Genomic DNA, 18432 nt, shown 5'->3' with positions numbered 1-18432 from the left:
AATTGATCCTTGGTGAACTGATTTTATTTGATTGATTTTAATTATTGAGATTTTTGAACTGATGTATAGACCCATGGTTCAAAAATCAAAAAAGTATAAAAGTGGAAAGCCTCCCTACGTCCATCTCCAGCCACACAGTTATTTTTCCTATAGGCAAACAGTCTTTGTTGTGTATTTTTCTAGAAGTCTTATATCTAAATGTGCGTATACAAATATACATATGTTTAACCTTTTTTCCTTTCAAAGTATAGCATAATCAACATATTGTTCTGTCTTAGTTTGTCTGTGTTTGGAGGATATACACTGTATGATTTTGGTCCTTTGAAATTTGTTGAGAGCTGCTTTATGCCCAGTATGTGGTCTCTCTTGGTTTATGTTCCCTCTGTACTTGAGAAAAATGTATACCAATCACTTGTTGTGTACATTGTTATATTAATATCAGTTCGGTCACATTTGTTAATCATGTTGGTCAAATCTTCTCTCTCTCTACTGTTTTTTTTGGTCTGCTTCTCCTATCTATTACTGATTGTAGATTTATTTTTCCATTTAGTTCTGATAGTTTTTGCCTTATTTTTTTTGACATTATTGTTATTAGGTGCATTCAGCTTTAGGATTATTTTTATATCTTCCTGTTGGATTGATCCTTTTGTCACTATAACAAGTGTCTTTTCTTATCTCTAGTAGTACTTCTTGCCTTACAGTCTTTTTTTTTTTTTTTTTTTTTTTAGTTTATTTATTTATTTATTTATGGCTGCGTTGGGTCTTTGTTGCTGTGTGCGGGCTTTCTCTAGTTGCAGCGAGTGGGGGCTACTCTTCGTTGCGGTGCGTGGGCTTCTCATTGCGGTGGCTTCTCTTGTTGCAGAGCACAGGCTCTAGAGCGCACGGGCTCAGTAGTTGTGGCGCACGGGCTTAGTTGCTCTGCGGCATGTGGGATCTTTCTGGCCCAGGGCTCGAACCCGTGTTTGCTGCGCTGGCAGGCAGATTCTTAACCACCGTACCACCACGGAAGTCCTTACAGTCTATTTTTTTCTGACAATACTTTAGCTACTCAGGCTTTCTTTGGTTAATCTTTATAGGATACATACTTTTCATCCTTCTTCTTTCAGCCTTTTTATAACCTATTACTTAAGGTTTACCTCATGTAAATATCATATATTTGGGTTTTGTTTTTTAACCAGATTGACAGGTTTTTGTCTTTTAATTAGAATATTTAGACCATTTATATTTAATGTGATTACAGGTCTTTATGGCTATAAATCTATCATTTTACTATTTTTCTATTTATCCTGTTGTTTCTTTTTAACTCTTTTCTTGCTTTCTTTTGTTTTAATAAGGTATATATTATTTATCCCCCTTGATTGTCTTTCACTAGTTTTGGGAGACTCTAGGGCAGCATCTCTCTCTCTCTTTTTTTTAAAAATTTATTTATTTATTTTTGGCTGCATTGGATCTTTGTTGCTGCGCGCGGGCTTTCTGTAGTTGCAGTGAGCGGGGGCTACTCTTCATTGCGGTGTGCTGGCTTCTCTTCTTGCAGACCACGGACTCTAGGTGCACAGGGTTTCAGCAGTTGTGGCTCGCGGGCTCAGTAGTTGTAGCACATGGGCTTAGTTGCTCCGTGGCATGTGGGATCTTCCCAGACCAGGGCTCGAACCCATGTCCCCTGCATTGGCAGGAGGACTCAACCGCTGCGCCACCAGGGAAGCCCAGCATCTCTTTAAACACTACCTCTGTCCCATTCTCTTTCTTCTTTTGGAACTCTGATTACGTATACATTAGACCTTTTCACCATTTCTCAGATGATTCTTATACTCTTTTCTATACTTACACTTTTCTATCCCAATTGCATAATTTTCATGTTTTCTCCTTATCCATCTCCCAGTTCCAATCCTCTCATCAGTATGTCTAATCTGAATTTTTTTTGTTGTTTTTGGAAAAAAAAATTTTTTGTGTGATGTGAACTCTTAGGATTTACTCTCCTAACAACTTGCATGTATAACGTACAGCAGAGGTAATTATATTTATCATGGTGTACATTCCATCCCTAGTACTTATCTTATAACTAGAAGTTTGTAGTTCCTTTTGACTGCCCATCCAACTCCTCCTCCCCCCTGGTTTTCTAAAATTTCAGTTCTAGAGTTTCATTTTGCTTATTTTTTTTTATTATTTCAGTTCTCTGTGAAATTTGTTCACCTTTTTTCCTTAAACATGTTAATTCTAAGTCTCTGATCACTTTTAGTATCTGGATAGGTGGTAAGTGTATTTCTGTTTTTTCTTCTCCTGGTTTTTGGTACTTTGGTTCTGTCTCTTGGTATGCCTGGTCATTGAATGCCAGAATGAAAAATTATAGAGGCTCTGGATGATGTTTTTCTTTCCAAGGATTCGTTTTTGTTCAGGCAAGAAGCCATAATGACAGATTACCTTGGTCCTATGAGGCATTTAAGACATTTGGAGGTTGCTTTTCAGACTCTGCTTAACTGGCATATTGCCCGGTTTCCCTGTAAGGCAGCAGTTCTCAGACATTTTCGTCTCAGGACCCTTTTACATTCTCAAAAATGTAGGATCCCAAAGAAGTTTTGTGTGCATCGTATTGATTGATGTACCGTCAATATCTATTGACATTAAAAACCCAAGAAATTTAAAAATACACATTAGTTAATTTAAGGATAACAATAAAAACCCATTACGTGTTAACATAAATAGCATTTTTAAAAAGAAAACTATATTGCAAAACTTTCCAGCAAGAATTAGCGACATTTTAAATTTGCAAATCTTTTTAATGGCTGGCTTAGCAGAAGACAGTTGGAATTCTGCTTCTGCATTCAATCCGTTGTGGTATCACAGGTGAGTGAATGAATGAAAAGGGCAGAAAACAGTGTTATATCATGAAAATAGTTTTGACCTTGAGGGTGCTCTGGAAGGGACATTTTGAGAACCGCTGCTTTAGGGCATAGTCTTCATGGTCTTGGTGAGCCTGGTGGTTCACAGGGCCCCTTGTTCCATACTCCGAACACCAGCATGGTGCTGAACCTTTCATTAGCTTTTTAATCTCATAGAAGTAGCTTTCTGCTTGATCTCCCTACCCCCATCCCACATGTAGCTCAGGAATTGGCAAATGCCACGAAGTGAAATCACGTGCAGACTGTCCACCTCAAATTTCCACATTTCCGTTTTCTTTAGCATCTTGGCCCCTTGAGTGCTAGCTGCCTTGGTAATCCCGAACCCCCATTTTGCTTTCCCCACCCAGGGAGGCTGCTGAAAGGCCCCGTCCCAAGGGGAAAGGCACAGACCGAAAAGCATCTCTCCTCTCTCTAGGATCTTGGCCCCAAAGCTGTGGCTGCTGTGGTCGCTCTCCAGTGATTTCAGACAACTGGGGTTTTTTTCCTTTGTTTTTTATTCAGTTCGTATAGTTCTTGGCAGCAGTGTTAGTCTGATAAGAAATCTCCGTCATGGCTGGGAGTGGACGTCAGTGCACAGTTCTCTAACTTTTTCTTTTTTTTTTTTTTTGTGAACTTGTTTAACAGTTTACCTTAGAGATCTTTCCCCATCATAAACAGCCTCTTCATTCTTTTTCATGTACATAATCTTTTATTGTTGGGCCATTACTTGCTTCATTAGATGGTTTCCAGCGTGTCGCTGCTCTAGGCAATCTGTAACTCCATGTGTAAGTTTGTACATGCGCACATAGATCTGTAGGTTAAAATCCCAGAAGTGGAACTGCCAGGTCTTTAATGCAGATGAATGGTTGTCATTTTGCGAGCTGTCACCTAATTTCCCTCCATTGTGTTGTACCAATTCCCCCTCCCCCCAGCATGTCTGAGAAGGGCAAACTGGTTTTAGCTGAGTGGCCTAGACACCGTGGCCAGACTCAGGACTTCACCCCGTGCCTGAAGTCAGGTCACACCTCTGATCTCTCCCAGGACACATTTGACATCCGGATCCTGATGGCCAAGTCTGTCAAGTACACGGTGAACTTCTTAGAAGCCAAAGAAGGAGATTTGCACAGGTACTGGCACCCATGCCCTGTCCTCCTGGGTCTGGCTCCTGCGGGAGGTCAAGGCCACAGCCGGCTCCCTCAGGCAGAATTCTCCTCCCCAGGGCAGGCGGGCAGGGCCCTCAAGACTCAACACCCGAGTACCCCTCTTCTCTCCTGGCAGCCCCTGTTCAGCTAGCTTCCCCAGCAATCACTGCCCTTTGCCTTTCAGGATAGAAATCCCATTCAAATTCCACATGCTGCATTCCGGGCTGGTTCACGGTCTGGCCTTCTGGTTTGACGTCGCTTTCATTGGCTCCATGTGAGTGTAACAGGGCAGAGCAGGTGGCCCCTGCCCCTGGCCCCAGGGACTTGCCTGCAGTTGGGAAGCCCAGGCCTGGCTGGCTCAGATGATGAACTGGGGGCTGCGCGGGCAGGATCCGACTCCTCTGGGTTCCACTGTTTCTTCCAAAGGCAGCAGGCGCTGGCCTTCAAGCAGTAGGCTGTTGTGGCGGGGTGGGTGTCTACCCTGTTCTGAGTGACTGTTCTTCACGGGACCTGACTGTGTCTCTTGGCATGTATGTCAGGGTGAGTGGGTGCCCCATAGCTGTGGGTCTGTGTGTTAACTTCCTGGACAGCCAACCTGTCTCGGCTCCAGGGCCCCAGGGGACCCCTGGGTGGCGGGGCACAGATGCCTGGGGAGAGCTCAGGGTGCACAAGGTGGGGGCTGCAGCCCGGGCAAACGCATGCCTCTTCCTGCTTGGCAGAATGACTGTGTGGCTGTCCACGGCCCCGACGGAGCCCCTGACCCACTGGTACCAGGTCCGGTGCCTGTTCCAGTCACCACTGTTCGCCAAGGCCGGGGACACGCTCTCAGGGACATGTCTGCTTATTGCCAACAAAAGGTGTGAGCTGCTGGCCGGGGCTGGGGGAGGCAGGGCTCCAGTCCATCCATGCAGCCGGCTCATGGCCGGCCCCTCCTGCCTTCTCTACAGACAGAGCTACGACATCAGTATTGTGGCCCAGGTAGACCAGACAGGCTCCAAATCCAGTAACCTCCTGGATCTGAAAAACCCCTTCTTCAGGTAGGATGGGCCCTTGGCCTGCACGCGGTGGGAGGGGGCATGCCCCTCCTCGCCTGCAGCCCCTCAGCCCCGTCGACCGGTCCGTCTCTGCCACAGATACACAGGCACGACGCCCTCCCCGCCGCCTGGCTCCCACTACACGTCCCCTTCGGAGAACATGTGGAACACCGGCAGCACCTACAACCTCAGCAGCGGGATGGCCGTGGCTGGTGAGCAGGCCCGCGTGTGGGTGGGGCACGTGCCAGTGTCACTTCCTGGACACACCTGCCGGTGCTTCCTGAGTAAACGCTGGCAGTTCTGGCCCCTCGAATCCCTGCCCAGGACACTGTCCCCCGCCCCTGACATGTCGCTCCCCGGCACAGGGATGCCGACCGCCTACGACCTGAGCAGTGTTATCGCCGGTGGCTCCAGCGTGGGGCACAACAACCTGATTCCTTTAGGTGAGCGCACAGGGGGGTGGGTGCGCTGGGGCAAGCTCAGGCCTTCGGCCTCACCCCCTTTTCTTCTTCCCGGGGGCTGAGGTCCCCCGCGCCGTTCCTCTCTGCCTCGCTCTGCCAGCACCGCGCCGACACTCCCCACATCCGAGTGTGAGCACCCACTACGCCGGGCACGTGGGCCGGGCGGGCTGGGGGCGGTGACGCCATCTCCTTTCCTTCCTTCCTTCCTCTTGCTGCGCAGCCAACACGGGGATTGTCAATCACACCCACTCCCGGATGGGCTCCATAATGAGCACGGGGATTGTCCAAGGTAACGGTGGGCGGGGGGAGCAGGGTCCCGCGGGTGTGAGGGTGCCCACCGCCGGGCGCCCGCCTGCCCTCTCGCCTGCGCTCTCTCTCTCTGACTCTGCCGTGGGTCTGGGCGGGCGAGGGGGCAGAGCTGGCTCCTCAGTGCCCACACCCCACCCCACAGGGTCCTCCGGCACCCAGGGCAGCAGCGGCGGAAGCTCCAGCGCCCACTACGCGGTCAACAGCCAGTTCACCATGGGCGGCCCCGCCATCTCGATGGCCTCGCCCATGTCCATCCCAACCAACACCATGCACTACGGGAGCTAGGGCCCTCTGGCGTGGAACGGACTGACAGCACCAGGAAACCAAATGAAGACCCTGCCCACCCCCCCTCCACCCGGGTGGCTCTCACCCTTGTACCGGAGAAGCCCAAACACCCGCTCACAGCCCTCTTTGCTATGGGAACTTGAACACTTTTTTACACGATGTTGCCGCCGCCCCCAGCCCGCTGCCCGCCCACATCTTGGCCCTGAGCGCGTGTCGCTGCCATACTTTACACACAGTCGTGTCGTGGGAGCCCTGTTACCCGCTCCTGCCCTCTCCACCCTGACCTGGGTTTGAAATCTTCTGTAACAGGTGTGTCCGCGCCTGACAGCTGCAGGCCTGGCAGGGAGAGAGGGGAGCAGCTGCCGCCCGCGCCCCCCCTACCCCCCGCCATCCCCCAGCCCCTCAGGCCTGCCCCCTGCCTGTCTCCAGTGGAAAGGCAGTCCTGGCCAGGCGGGGCCTCCCCTTCAACTACCAGGCCTTGGTCACAATGGGCGTGACATGCTGCTTTTTTTAATTTTATTTTTTTACGAAAAGAACCAGTGTCAATCCACAGACCCTCCGAGACATCAGGCCGGCCGGGCCGAGCCAGCAGCCCCTCTCCCCGACTCAGAGGCTCAGTGGCGAGGGGCAGCCCTGCCGAGTCTTCAGGATGGGGCGGGGCCGGGCCTCTGGAGCCCCTTGGCCCCCTCCCACCAAAGGGTTCACCTCACACTTGAATGTACAACCCACCCGGCTGTCGGGAAGGCCCTCCGTCCTCGGCCCCTGCCACTTGCTGCTGTCCTGTCCCTGAGCCCCTGCAGGTCCCACACCCACACCAAGAGCTAGAACAGGTGGCCTCGTGGGCCCTGGGGGGAAGGGTCACTGTCAGCCGCTTGAGCAGACACAGAAACCTCAAGGGTCTGTCGTGGAAGGCATCCTTTTTCCTTGTAGCTAACGTTAGGCCTGTATCCCCTTCAGTATTTGTAGATGCTCCAGTCCCTACTACTATGATGGCATTTTGGTCCCTCCCCAGCCTGGGAAGGGGCCTTGCAGGGACCTCCAAAAAAAAGAAGAAAAAAAAAAAACTAATAAACAAGGAAATGTATGTTTCAGCACAGGCAGTTTTCTTCTACTTCTGCTCCCCGTTTCTAACACCCCCAAACTCGGATGTGGTGGAGCTCAGGCTAGGCCCAAGGCCCACTAACTGGGCCCCCCAGGAAGAGCAGGCACAGCCGAGGCTGGGGTGGCCCCCTGTGCTGCCCGCCCATCCTGGCAGGTGGCCTGTGGGGCAATGGCTGCCCTGGAAGCTCCCTGCTCTGCCCCTCTCCCGCCTTTATATAAATTCTTTGAATCACCTTTGCATAGAAAATAAAAGTGTTTGCTTTGTAAGAAAAGTCTGGAAAGTAGCAAAATCATCTCGAGGTCTCAGGGGAGCCTTCAGTCACCGTCTGGGGGGCAGGGCAGGCAGAGGCACCCCCTTACGTTGGGCCTGAAAGAGAGAAACTCCTAGGAGTGGCCCCATGACTTCTAACCTTGGGATGGGGGCCGGAGACCCCCTCAGCCACAGCTGGAAACAGTTCCTCACCTGCGGGCTCCAGTCTTCCTAGGCTGCTGCGGAACTTGGCGGGGGCGGTGACAATAGTACGGTTGGGGGCTGAGATGTGGCCTGGTGGGGAGGTGCCGCGGGCTCCAGAGGTAGCGGCTGGAAGAAGTAAAACTGAACCGAGAGAGCCCTGGGTCAGCATCAGAGCCAGCAAGCCAACCCCCCCTCCCCAGGCCCAGCCTGTGCCCACCCCAGCCCGGTACCTTACAGCCCGTGGCCAGGAGGGCGTGGAGCAGCACCACCACGGAGAGCAGCAGCACAGCCGCCAACCGGGTGTCCTCACGGACGACGGGCCAGAGGGTGAACACCAGGCCCGTGGCTGACAGGGCCAGGGCCAGGGCCCCAGAGAGCCACTGCAGCCATGGGACAGGGATGAGCCACAGGACCTGGGGATGACACAGGCAGCTGCTACCAGGTTGTCCCCGTGGTGCCGGGGCCCACCCATCCCTGAGCCCCACTCACCACAGTGGGGATGAAGACAAAGAGGGAGTAGCCATAGACGCACACCGTCTCCAGGAAGGTGTAAGGCCCCATGCGCTCCCGGACACCCTTGCGCCACTGCAGGAAGCCCCACAGTGCCAGCGGCACGAGCCACGCGTAGCAGTAGATGGCGGTGCCGGCCACGGTCACTGCGGACAAGGCAGGTAATCGCCCCTGGGCCGCGGCACCGCCTCCCCCCCCGCCCCGCCCGGTACCAGGCCTTGCCCACTTCGCTTACCTTTGTGGAACTGGGGGCTGTAGTGGATGGAGGGGTCCCTCCTCTGGGCCAGCACCAGGGTCAGGTTGCCGGTGACGGCCAAGACGAAGGCCAGTGTGGCACAGATCCAGAAGGGGCCTGCGGGCGGGGCATGCTCAGGGTCCCAGGGTGGGACCTCCCAGGACAGGTGACTTGTCCCATCTTGTCCCAGCCTCTTCCCAAGCTCCGGGCTGCCTCCACCCCCCTCCACCCCCCATCGACCCGATTCATCGACCCGGCGTCACACCAGCAACAAACTGGCAGCTGAATCCAGTGCTGGCACCCAGCACTCATCGATGGCCTTTGACATAGCTGATGCCCTCCTTCTGGAAACACTCTCCGTGTGGTTCCCAGGACTTTACGTTTTTGCTTTTGTCTCATCTCACTGGCAGCTCCTCAACCTTTCTGACTCCCTGAGCTCTTTAACAGTGGGGAGCCGGCCCGGGGCCCAGTCTTCAAACCTCTTCTCTGCATTCATTCACCCCTTGTGTGATCTCGTTCAGCCTCAGGGCCTTATGCCACCTCTATGCCAACGACTCCCAAATGTCTCAAGTCTGGGCCTCTGCCCTGAACCTGCAGCTCCTATTCAACGTTCCCACTCCACCCCACCACACACACCCTTTCCCCTCGAGTCGCACGCCTTTCCGCATCAGTAAATAGCAACTCCCGCTTTCTGGTAGTCCAGCCAAAAACTCTGGAGCCTCCTTATCTCCTCTCCTTCCACCCCACATCTGACGTGTTGGCTTCATCTTTGACGTATGCCAGAATCCAACACCCGGTGCTCTCCACCCCAGGCCAGGCCCATCATCCCACGCTGGACCTCAGCAGTCGCCTCCTCCCTGGTCTCCCAGCTTCTGCCCTCCCCCCAACTCCACCCCCGCCCCGGGCCCAGAGCACCTAAGGACACTTAACGAAGATCCCTTCTCACCACAGCATAGGAGGCCTGTGTAATCTGTCCTGTCACCTCTGTGGCCTCCTGGCAGCTCACTCCAGTCCAATGACAGTGCTGCCCTGCAGTGCAGGCCTGTTTCCACCACATCCCACTTCTGTAATGTTCTTCCCCAGGGCCTCCCCACACCCCGCACTGACACCAACCAGGCTCATTCTCTCACCCTCCTCAGAGGGGTCTTCCCTGACCAGCCCGTGCGAAATCACAATTCCCATCCTCTAAACCCTGTGCTTCTCTCCCTAGCCCCAACGCCCTCCGCAGCCTCATTTGGCTCTATCTCCCTGAACAGAGTGTAAGTTTCACGCTCTCCATGAGTGATTCTGCTTTGTTCTCAGCTGTATACTGGGGCCTGGCACTCAGTCCACATTTGCCCAATGAACAATCGAATGAACTGAATGCACAACCTCACTCACCATACAGGTCTGGCCGATTCCGCAGATGGTGCCGTACAAAGTTGTGGCCGGGCCGGGGCAGCAGCGAGCCTTTGATCCGGTCCAGGACCTGGGGGGCAAGGCCGGGGCCTAGGATGGAAGCCCGCCTGGGGCTCTTCACCACCCAGGAGGAAAGGGGTCAAGCTCCTCAGGGGCTCCTGTCTTCTTATGGGCTGGAGCCCGCCCCTTCCCCGGGCAGCCCTCACTCAGTATCCCAGTGTCCCACCACTCTGAAGGACGCTTCAGGGCCTGCCATCTTCTTCTTTGCTTCCTCCGCCTCCAGCTTGGCTGCCCCGGACTCCCCTTTTGGCTCTCTCTCCCCACCCCATTAACAGTCGTCAACAAGTCCTAGTCCTGGGTGTTCTCCTTCCCCCATCTCTCCCAGCGTGTTCCCTACTCCGCAGCCCTGGTTTATTACCATGTCCCACCCTGGCCTGGGGCCTCCGATCCATGTTCCATGCTACTCAAGCCTCTCCTGCTCTAAACCCTTCCATGACTCCCCAGCACCCTTAGGATAAAACCCAGACTCCTTAACATAGCTCACGAGGCCCTTGGTGATCTGGCTTCTCTCCGCCAGTCCCCCACCTCACTCTCCAGCCTGAGTGACAGGTAGCCTCTGCAGTAGTGTGTGCTTTCTCTCACCTTTGGTCCTCCGCATGTGCCGTTCCCTGTGCCTGGAACATACTTATGCTTCCCTCCACTCTTCCTGGCTAGGTCTACCTTCTCCTCTTAAGTCTCAGCAAATTCCTCACCTCCTCCAGTGGGCCCTTCCCTAACCCACCATATCACTTGCGTCCCCCATGTTCCCAAGAGTCCTGGTCACGCCACATCCTTGCAGCACACACAGTCACACCTACCAGCCTGGGTAGGAGCTCTTGTTCTCCCAGGTGCATATTGCCAGCACTTGCCCAGGGCCTGGTGCACAAGAAGTGCTCAGTGACTAGTGGCTGAACCCCAAGCGTGACTCCAAGTCCCATCCCACCAGCTTTCCCGGCCTGACCTGTGAGGTGTCCACGTCAAAGAAGCTCTGATAGTAGCTAAAGGTCCAGAAACCAGGCTGCTGCTTCTCCTCCTGTAGGAGCTGCACAGTGAAGGCTTTCAGCGCTTGGGGGGTGGCAGGGGTGGGTGGTTGGGACAAGGGGCAGGGCACGGGGACTTAGGGGACTCACCGCGGTCTTGTCACTCTCCTCCACCTCGTCCCCAGCTCCGTAGCTGCCACCTGAGTCCATGGCCACAGCCACGTGCTGCTGGGGAACCAGCTGATCACCTCTGGTGGTGGCCTCATTTGGGGTCTGGGCCAGCAGATTAGTAGCTTCCTCGAACTCTGTCAAGAAGGCGTACGGGACACAGGCATATTTGGGAGTCAAGACAATTCGGTTTCGGGGCTTCCCTGGTGGCGCAGTGGTTAAGAATCCGCCTGACAATGCAGGGGACGTGGTTCGATCCCTGGTATGGGGAGATCCCACGTGCCGCGGAGCAACTATGCCTGTGCGCCACAACCACTGAGCCTGCGCTCTAGAGCCCGCGAGCCACAACTACTGAGCCCATACGCCCCAACTACTGAAGCCCACGCGCCTAGAGCCCGTGCTCTGCAACAAGAGAAGCCGCCGCAATGAGAGGCCTGCGCCCTCCACCGAAGAGTAGCCCCCGCTCGCCGCAACTAGAGAAAGCCCGCGCACAGCAACGAAGACCCAACCTAGCCATAAATAAATAGATTTATCAAAAACAAACAAAACAATCTGGTTTTGCCCACTGCTCATCTGGGGGCCAACGCTAACCGTAACCACCTGGGTGTTCACCCCCAATTCAGGGCACGTCTTCCTCAACTCTGGTGAGTGGGAAAGAGGTGTGTCCCCTCCCTTCTAACAGGGGCCCGCAATTGAGGGCTGATCCTGGAATGAGGTAGAGGCTCGGGTTTGAGGCCTGAGTTTAGGGCGGGAGCGGGATTCGAGTTAGGGATGGGTTTCATGCCTGGGCCGGGGTTCACAGCTGACTGGGGTTCGGGTTAGATCTGAGTTGGAACCTGGATGGGAGGTTCAGGCCAGCGGAGGGGGCAGGAGTCGGGCCCGGTCGCGGATGCACTCACCGTGGAAGGCTAGCTCGTCTGCCGCTGCCATGGTCGCTCAGGGCCGTCACCGCATCCCGCTCTGAGGACAGAGGCCCATCAGGCCCGCCCCCGACCTCTCTCGGGGCCCCTCCTGGAGGCTAGCCTCAGCCCCGAGCCCGGTCTGGCGGCTAACCGCACCCACCGGGGCGTGAACTCGCCGCTCCTGCCCCACAGGTGCACCCACGGCCCCCTCACCTTCGGCTACCTCAACCGGCGGGGCCCGGGCTCTCTGCGCCTGCGCAACCCGCCTGCCAGCCTCAGACGACCGTACTCCGATCTGACAGGAACATCCGGCATCGGTCCGTATTCTACCCTCTTCCGATGGGAATCCACTTCCGGCAGTGTTGACGCTTGCGCAGAAGAGACTCCCCGGGCCTTCTGCTTCGCCTACCTGGCGTTTCTCTTCGGAGTGAGGACGCAAAGCCGGAAGACAATGGCGGCGGCCGTTCTGAAGAGATTTTGGCCCCGAAGCCGCGGAGAGACCGGTGACACTGCGGCCGCAAAGCCCGGCGTGTGGGCACGGTTGGGTGAGTAGCGGCGGGAGGCGGCGGGGTGGGCGGCCGCAGCGGCCGCACCGCCCTCATCGCCCTTCTCTTCCCTCAGGCGCCTGGGCCCGCGCGCTGCTCCGGGACTACGCTGAGGCCTGCGGGGATGCGGCGGCGGCGGCGAGGGCCCGACCCGTGCGGGCGGCCGTGTACGTGGGGCTGCTGGGTGGCGCGGCGGCCTGCTGCGCCCTCGCGCCGAGCGAGGCGGCCTTTGAGGAGGCGCTGCTCGACGCGTCGGGGACCCTCTTGCTGCTGGCGCCCGCCACGCGCAACCGCGACTCGGAGGCGTTCGTGCAACGGCTGCTCTGGCTGCGGGGTCGCGGCTGCCTGCGCCACGTGAGCCTGGGTCTCTGCTCGCTGATGTACGAGGCGCCCTTCGACGCCCAGGCCAGCCTCTACCAGGCTCGCTGCCGCTACCTGCAGCCCCGCTGGGTCGACTTCCCGGACCGGATCCTGGATGTGGGCTTCGTGGGCCGCTGGTGGGTGCTGGGGACCCGGATGCGCGACTGCGACATCAACGACGACGAGTTCCTGCACCTGCCGGCACATTTGCGCGTCGTCGGGCCCCACCAGCTGCACTCGGAGGCCAACGAGCGGCTCTTCGACGAGAAGTTCAAGCCCGTGGTGCTCACCGACGATCAGGTGGACCAGGCGCTGTGGGAGGAGCAGGTCTTGCAGAAGGAGAAGAAGGACCAGCTCGCCCTGAGCCAGGCCGACCCGCTGGTGCCGTCGGAAGTCGCGAGATGAAACCCAGACCAGCCTGGGTCCCGATCGGGCTCTGAGCCCCGGCAGACTGTTGGCCCGGGATTGTGCAGTTGGTGCAAGTGAGCCTCAAACGCGGAGTGACGGAAATAAATTATTTGCACTGTTCTCTCCCTGCGTTTTCACAAAATCGGGGGCCTCCCTCTCACCTGTTGATTGTGAGCTAATGCTAATTCAGAGCCTCCTTGGTCTAGGAGTTGGGGAGAGCAGACCGGCATGCCATGTCATGTTTAGCACTGCCAGAGTTAGCAAGGAGCATTAGACCGAAATAAGCCTTTTTTCACTGGGCTTCACAGCCTGAAGTATCATAGTTGTTAGGTAACTCCCAAGCTCTACCAAGAACTTTGAGACTGACCTGGGATAGGTGAAGTGCCCTCTCCACACCTCAGATTCTTTTTCTGTAAACAGGAGCACAGTCTGCTCGGGGTGTTAGCAAAATCAGAGACCACCACAACGCACTTGGTACCTAGCAGGCCCTCGCGGTGTGCAGTGGGGCTGAGTGGGGAGGATTGCAGCTCTGACTCCACGTCCTTCCTGCCTGCCCCTGGGAAGGGAGCACAGCTCCCCAGCTTCACCTGCAGCCCCGCAGGGCCGCCCCGGGAAGTGCTCAGTAAACGGAGGACCACAGAGCCGGGAGCCTGGGTTCGCTTCTCTCTCAGAACAAAAGGACGCTTGGCTATAACAGGAACGTTTTCCAGTTCTCTCTTTCTCTTTTCATTCTTAAGTAGCTTGAATCACTTCAGCTTTCCAGGCCAGTCCAGGAGTTGGCCTCTAGATGTCCTCAGGGGCTGCAGGAGCCGGGCCGGGCGAGGTGCCTACTGTCCTCGCCAGGCACACGGGGGCGCAGGTGAGACACGGGCAGAGGTGCTCCGCTCTGCCTCACCAGGCCAGCCCCTCTGGCTGTGTGTCCCTGGCCCTGTCTTCCGGGACCCCACAAGTGTGCTGGGTGCCCCCGAGAGGAGGCCCGCCCGTGACCATGGGGCAAGGCAGGTTTCCCACCCGCCAGAGCCCCATGGACCCCTGCGAAGAGCTCGGGCACTGCATGGCCATCACACACACCAGGTGAACCTGGAGTTTAGAAAGTCACTGCCCACTGACCCTGCAAGGGACCCCCTTCTTTAAGCATCACAAAATGGGGACACCCCAGCTAGGAGCGTTGGCCCCAGGCCCTTTTCCTTTCTTACCTGTCCCCTGTCCCCACACCTCCTTTGAGTCTTTTCCTGTGATCACCTTCTGCTTCCTGGAGCTCTGGCCCCCGCCTGCCCACCTCCTCACCTGCCTTATGTTTTCCAAACTTCTTCTGGCATTGGGGCCTCGTGGGTTTCCCTTTATTTCCCCTTTATGTAGATCTTTTCCGTGGAGCAGAGCCCCATCCTGCCAGGGCAGGGATTCTTTCTGTCTGCCTGTCACCCTCTGCCTGGAGCAGCACCTGGTGTGCAGCAGGCGCTCGGTGAATACTTGTCAGATGCACCAGCATGCCAGGTGGGGGGTGGCTGGAGCTGCTTGTCGGCTGCCACTTGCCAGTCCCGGCACACTGCTGTGCCCTCCACTGTGGCAAGGCCTGTTCTCGTGGGGACACTGGTACCCTCAGCCCGCGGCACCTCCAGTTCAGGCCTTTTGCCTACCCAGCAGCTTCTAATTCAGGTGCTTGCTTGGGAGATGCTCTCAGCTGTCTGCCCTGTGTTTGAGGGGGCCGGCTCCCTGCTTCTCTCACACAGTCATTAAGTGCAGCTGGAGGTAGGACCGACCCCCCCGCCCCCACCTCTGGGCTGGAGGTGCCACAGATGAGCGTCTGGGCCACCCTTCTGGCTGGGGCCCCTGCTACCTGTCTGGGCACAGAGGGCAGGCCAGGCCTGGGCATGCTGGCGCAGGGAACTCAGTGGGTGTGCCCTGCGTGGTCTGGCCGTGGTGTGTGAGGCTTCCTTGGCGGACGGGACAGGAGACCACTGCAGTGCCTTGTGCTGCGGTCCCTCGAGGACTGATGATGGAGTATGAGCTCACAGTGGTGGGTGCCAGAGGCGTGGGGAAGAGTGCCCTGACCATCCAGCTCATCCAGAACCACTCTGTGGATGAGTACTTTCCCACCATAGAGGTGAGCCAGCCCGGCTCCCGTCCCCAGCCCAGCTCCTGACACGGGCTTGTCTCCCACCCACACTGCAGGAGGGGTCTCCTTGTCATTGGTCCTGGGGGGCATGAGAGGAGCGAGGGAGGGTCCCATCCCTAGAGGGCCGGCTGTCTCTAAGCAGTGTCCTCCCCAGGACTCCCACCAGAAGCAAGTGGTCCACCTGCTGGGCATGCTGGACACGGTGGGCCGGGAGGAGTACAGCGCCGTGCGGGCCCAGTACACGTGCACCTGGGAGGGCTTCCTCTGTTTGCCGTCAACGACGCCAAGTCCTTCAAGGGCCAGATCCTTCGAGGACATCCGCCAGAACAGGTGAGCTGCCTGGCAACCCTTGGGGGCCTCCCGTCCGCTCTCTGCGTGTCCCGGGTGTAGCCGAGCCCACAGCCCACCGGCCAACTCACACCTTCCCCCTTGCAGGGAGCAGATTGAGTGGTTGAAGGAATCGGACGACACGCCCAGGGTGCTGTTGGGGAACAAGTGTGACCTGGCCACGTGTACCGTGGAGTGTTGGCAGGCCCAGGACCTGACCCGCAGCTATGGCATCCCCTACATGGAGACTTCGGCCAAGAAGTGCCAGGTGAGCCGGAGCTACCCCCCGCCCCGCCCAGGGTCAGCTCTCACTGCCCCCTATCCCTCGACGCAGGGCAGCCGCTCTGGCTCTGGGTCCAGCTCCAGGACCCTCTGGGACCCTCTGGGACCCCTGTTGCCCAGCAGCCCCTCACGCTGTAAGTCTCCCTGGACGTCAGGACAGCGAGGGAGGCCAGTGTCCGGGTCTGGGCCAACACAGCTCCCAGGGGATGTGGAGGTCCCCAGAGAGAGCTGCCCTGACCAGGCTGGAGCGGTGACCCTGGGGCCCCAAGCCCTGTACCCCCAGAGCAGCAAGGAGGTCCCAATCGGCCCAACCCCCCAGGAGGCCATGGGGGAGTTGCTGAGGACAAGCCTCCCAACGGGGTGGCCCTGGGGATCAAGATGGGCAGGGCCCAGCTCCACGTTTGCAGGGCGGGGTGAGGAAGGGGCTGGGGTTCCACTTGAGGCCAAGGCAGTGGTCTCCCCAACGAGCTGGCCCCCTCTTGCCAGGGCGTGGAGGATGCCTTCTACAAGCTGGAGCACAAGAGCCGGCAGCACAAGGCGAGCAAGCTGGGCCCGCCCGCTCCATGGGCGTGGCCTGGGCTGCCTGAGTTGCAGGGCCTGCTCTCCCGACTGAGGCACAGGCGACAGGCGTGGAAGAGGCACCAGCAGGGAGGATGCAGGGAAGGATGCTCTGGCCCGCCCAGGTAGGTGACGGAGGGACCATGGGTTTGCGGGGACACCTTGCACAGACTGTCGTGAACTGATGCCGCTGGCCCCCGGCTATCACTCTCCTCAGCCCCATACTGGCTCACTGGGCACGTGCTGAGTCACTGTAGAGTACCTGATGGGCTTGACCCTGGTGTTCGGCTGAGTCCAGGAGGCCGTTGTGCATGTGGCCCCCCAGGAGGCATGTGGGAACCTCAGCTTGGTCCTGCTGGTGGCCCCTCTGTCTCTGGGGGCCCTGGGTGCGTCCTGCAGAGACCCCCTGGGTGCTGCAAGAATGGGCCAGTCTAGCACGTAACACATGAAACTATTCACCTTCAACCAGCAAAGGGGGAAACTAAGACAAAGGGTGTCCCTTCCTCTGGGAGGGAGGCTTTCATAGGGAAGGGCTCTGGGGGCGGGGAGCTCATTTGGACTCCGGCTGGGGTCGTATCTCCTGAGTTTTGGGGACCCTGAAAGGCAGTAACTGACTTTGGCAAAGGCAAGGGTGCAGCCTGTTGGGTCCAGCCCGCCCAGAGTGCCCTCTGCTCTGCCTCGTGGGGCCCAGATGGCTGCGTGGGCTCTGCCATCGGGCCAGCCCTGCCTCCTTATGTGTATGGGGGTGCGGTCGGCCCACCTGCCCCTGCCACCCCCTCGGTGGAGGTGGCCTGTTGCTCCCAGAGCCACCTCAGGTCACCGAAGTGTCCTTGTAGGGCATGTCTAGGCCCCAGATGGTCATGTGCGGCTCTGAGAGGGCCCGCCTGGCCTTGGGCCAGAATTCTGGACTGGCCCGGGTGGCCCCTTTAGGTACCATTCTGGCTGGCGGGGTGCTCATGGCGCGCCTGCCCTCCCGGGGCCCAAATGCAGGCCAGGCCAAGCCCTTCAGGGTCAGGGCCTTGTGCCGTGCAAGGGGGGCACCGTACCGCGGGAAGGCCAGCGTGAAGCAGTGGGGCGCGTCGCTGGCTTCCCGGGGCCTCGGGGTCGCTGTGCTCACAGTCACCTTGTCTTCTGGAGGCCCCTGTGTGTCCAGCTTCTCTGGGGACACAGACGTCAGGGGGTTGTAGGCACGTGCGCGGCCTTGGGGCAGCTCTTGGGGCGCCACCCTGGCTCCGCTGTGGCCATGCTGGTCACTGCCCTGGGAGGGGCGCTGGCTGCAGGTGCCACAGGGCAGGAGGAGCGTCCTGGGCCTGGCGGCACTGTCTTCAGCAGGGGGCCTCAGTGGGGTTGCAGGGCCAGGCCTGTCGTACGGCCCTGGGGGTGGTCCGGCCAGGCGCTGCAGGGGAAGGGACCCAGCCTTCTGGCTGAAAGCTGATGTCCGCGGGCCACTTGCCTGTGGCCTCATGGTTCACTGGGAGGTTTGGGAGGGAATTCCATCGCCGTGGCAACAGCCAATCCTGAGGGCTGTCCTGGGCTGTGGACCGGCAGGCCAGACATGGAGCTGATGTTCCTTGAGGGAATGTTCTGGAAAGAGCAGATGGGGTGGGGGCTACCTCCCTTGGGGCCCCACAGGAGTCTGGGTTACTGGAAACGTTCATCCCTGCTAAGATTTCGATTAATAATGTGGCATCTTCAGGATCAAAACTCAAGTTTCATGACAACAGCAATGCTTGTTAGGCCTCGAGCTAATTGTTAAAAAACCTTTCTGCTGCGGTGAGCACCTGGCAGACCCGTCAAGTGCGGGTCTCATCAACCCAGGAATTAGGTGCTGTTTCTGTCCTGAAACGTGGAGTCTGCACCCCAGCCTTTCTACTCAGTCTAAGATTGGGGAGCCCCCTACATCATCTCTGTGACCCTGTGCGCCTGCATCCTTACCATCGCG

The 18432-nt window shown here is 57.4% G+C and overlaps 3 protein-coding genes and 1 pseudogene across 3 annotated transcripts in view; 3 read left to right on the top strand and 1 right to left on the bottom strand.

Moving 5' to 3' along the window:
• CARM1 (coactivator associated arginine methyltransferase 1) overlaps positions 1–6107 on the top strand; it is a 41264-nt gene extending 35157 nt beyond the window's left edge. Inside the window, exons 10-17 of the mRNA XM_065873825.1 lie at positions 3918–4003; positions 4203–4292; positions 4738–4875; positions 4966–5055; positions 5152–5264; positions 5418–5495; positions 5734–5802; positions 5965–6107. Of these exons, the coding sequence (XP_065729897.1) occupies positions 3918–4003; positions 4203–4292; positions 4738–4875; positions 4966–5055; positions 5152–5264; positions 5418–5495; positions 5734–5802; positions 5965–6107 (807 nt within the window). The remainder of the gene's footprint in view (positions 1–3917; positions 4004–4202; positions 4293–4737; positions 4876–4965; positions 5056–5151; positions 5265–5417; positions 5496–5733; positions 5803–5964) is intronic.
• A 502-nt stretch (positions 6108–6609) lies between these two features.
• Positions 6610–11960, bottom strand: YIPF2 (Yip1 domain family member 2). The gene is made up of 9 exons (XM_065874952.1): positions 11892–11960; positions 10975–11129; positions 10806–10886; positions 9788–9875; positions 8408–8524; positions 8152–8318; positions 7893–8075; positions 7672–7803; positions 6610–7575 (listed from the first exon to the last, which is right to left on the bottom strand). The coding sequence occupies exons 1-8, from the start codon at positions 11920–11922 to the stop codon at positions 7690–7692; spliced, it is 936 nt and encodes a 311-aa protein (XP_065731024.1). The 5' UTR covers positions 11923–11960; the 3' UTR covers positions 6610–7575; positions 7672–7689.
• A 364-nt stretch (positions 11961–12324) lies between these two features.
• On the top strand, positions 12325–13515 carry TIMM29 (translocase of inner mitochondrial membrane 29). The gene is made up of 2 exons (XM_065875362.1): positions 12325–12439; positions 12516–13515. Exons 1-2 carry the CDS (start codon positions 12346–12348, stop codon positions 13202–13204), a joined length of 783 nt encoding a protein of 260 aa, XP_065731434.1. The 5' UTR covers positions 12325–12345; the 3' UTR covers positions 13205–13515.
• Positions 13516–15200: 1685 nt separating this feature from the next.
• Positions 15201–16545, top strand: LOC136120414 (GTPase HRas-like; annotated as a pseudogene).
• The last annotated feature ends 1887 nt before the right edge of the window (positions 16546–18432 follow it).

The sequence above is a fragment of the Phocoena phocoena genome, chromosome 3 (assembly GCF_963924675.1).
Source record: "Phocoena phocoena chromosome 3, mPhoPho1.1, whole genome shotgun sequence".
Lineage (NCBI taxonomy): Eukaryota > Metazoa > Chordata > Mammalia > Artiodactyla > Phocoenidae > Phocoena > Phocoena phocoena.
Note: the sequence above shows the minus strand (reverse complement) of the source record. Positions and strands in the feature narration are given on the sequence as shown.

What these genes read in the sequence shown, in the direction of transcription:
- YIPF2 (XM_065874952.1), bottom strand. Translation starts at nt 11,922, where the DNA reads ATGGCAGCGGCAGACGAGCTAGCCTTCCACG. An exon ending in TTGACGTGGACACCTCACAG is followed by an intron (nt 9,876 to 10,805) that starts GTCAGGCCGGGA and finishes CTTGCCCCCCAG; the next exon opens with GTCCTGGACCGGATCAAAGG. An exon ending in GAATCGGCCAGACCTGTATG is followed by an intron (nt 8,525 to 9,787) that starts GTGAGTGAGGTT and finishes CCCCGCCCGCAG; the next exon opens with GCCCCTTCTGGATCTGTGCC.
- TIMM29 (XM_065875362.1), top strand. Translation starts at nt 12,346, where the DNA reads ATGGCGGCGGCCGTTCTGAAGAGATTTTGGCCCCGAAGCCGCGGAGAG. An exon ending in CGGCGTGTGGGCACGGTTGG is followed by an intron (nt 12,440 to 12,515) that starts GTGAGTAGCGGC and finishes CTCTTCCCTCAG; the next exon opens with GCGCCTGGGCCCGCGCGCTG.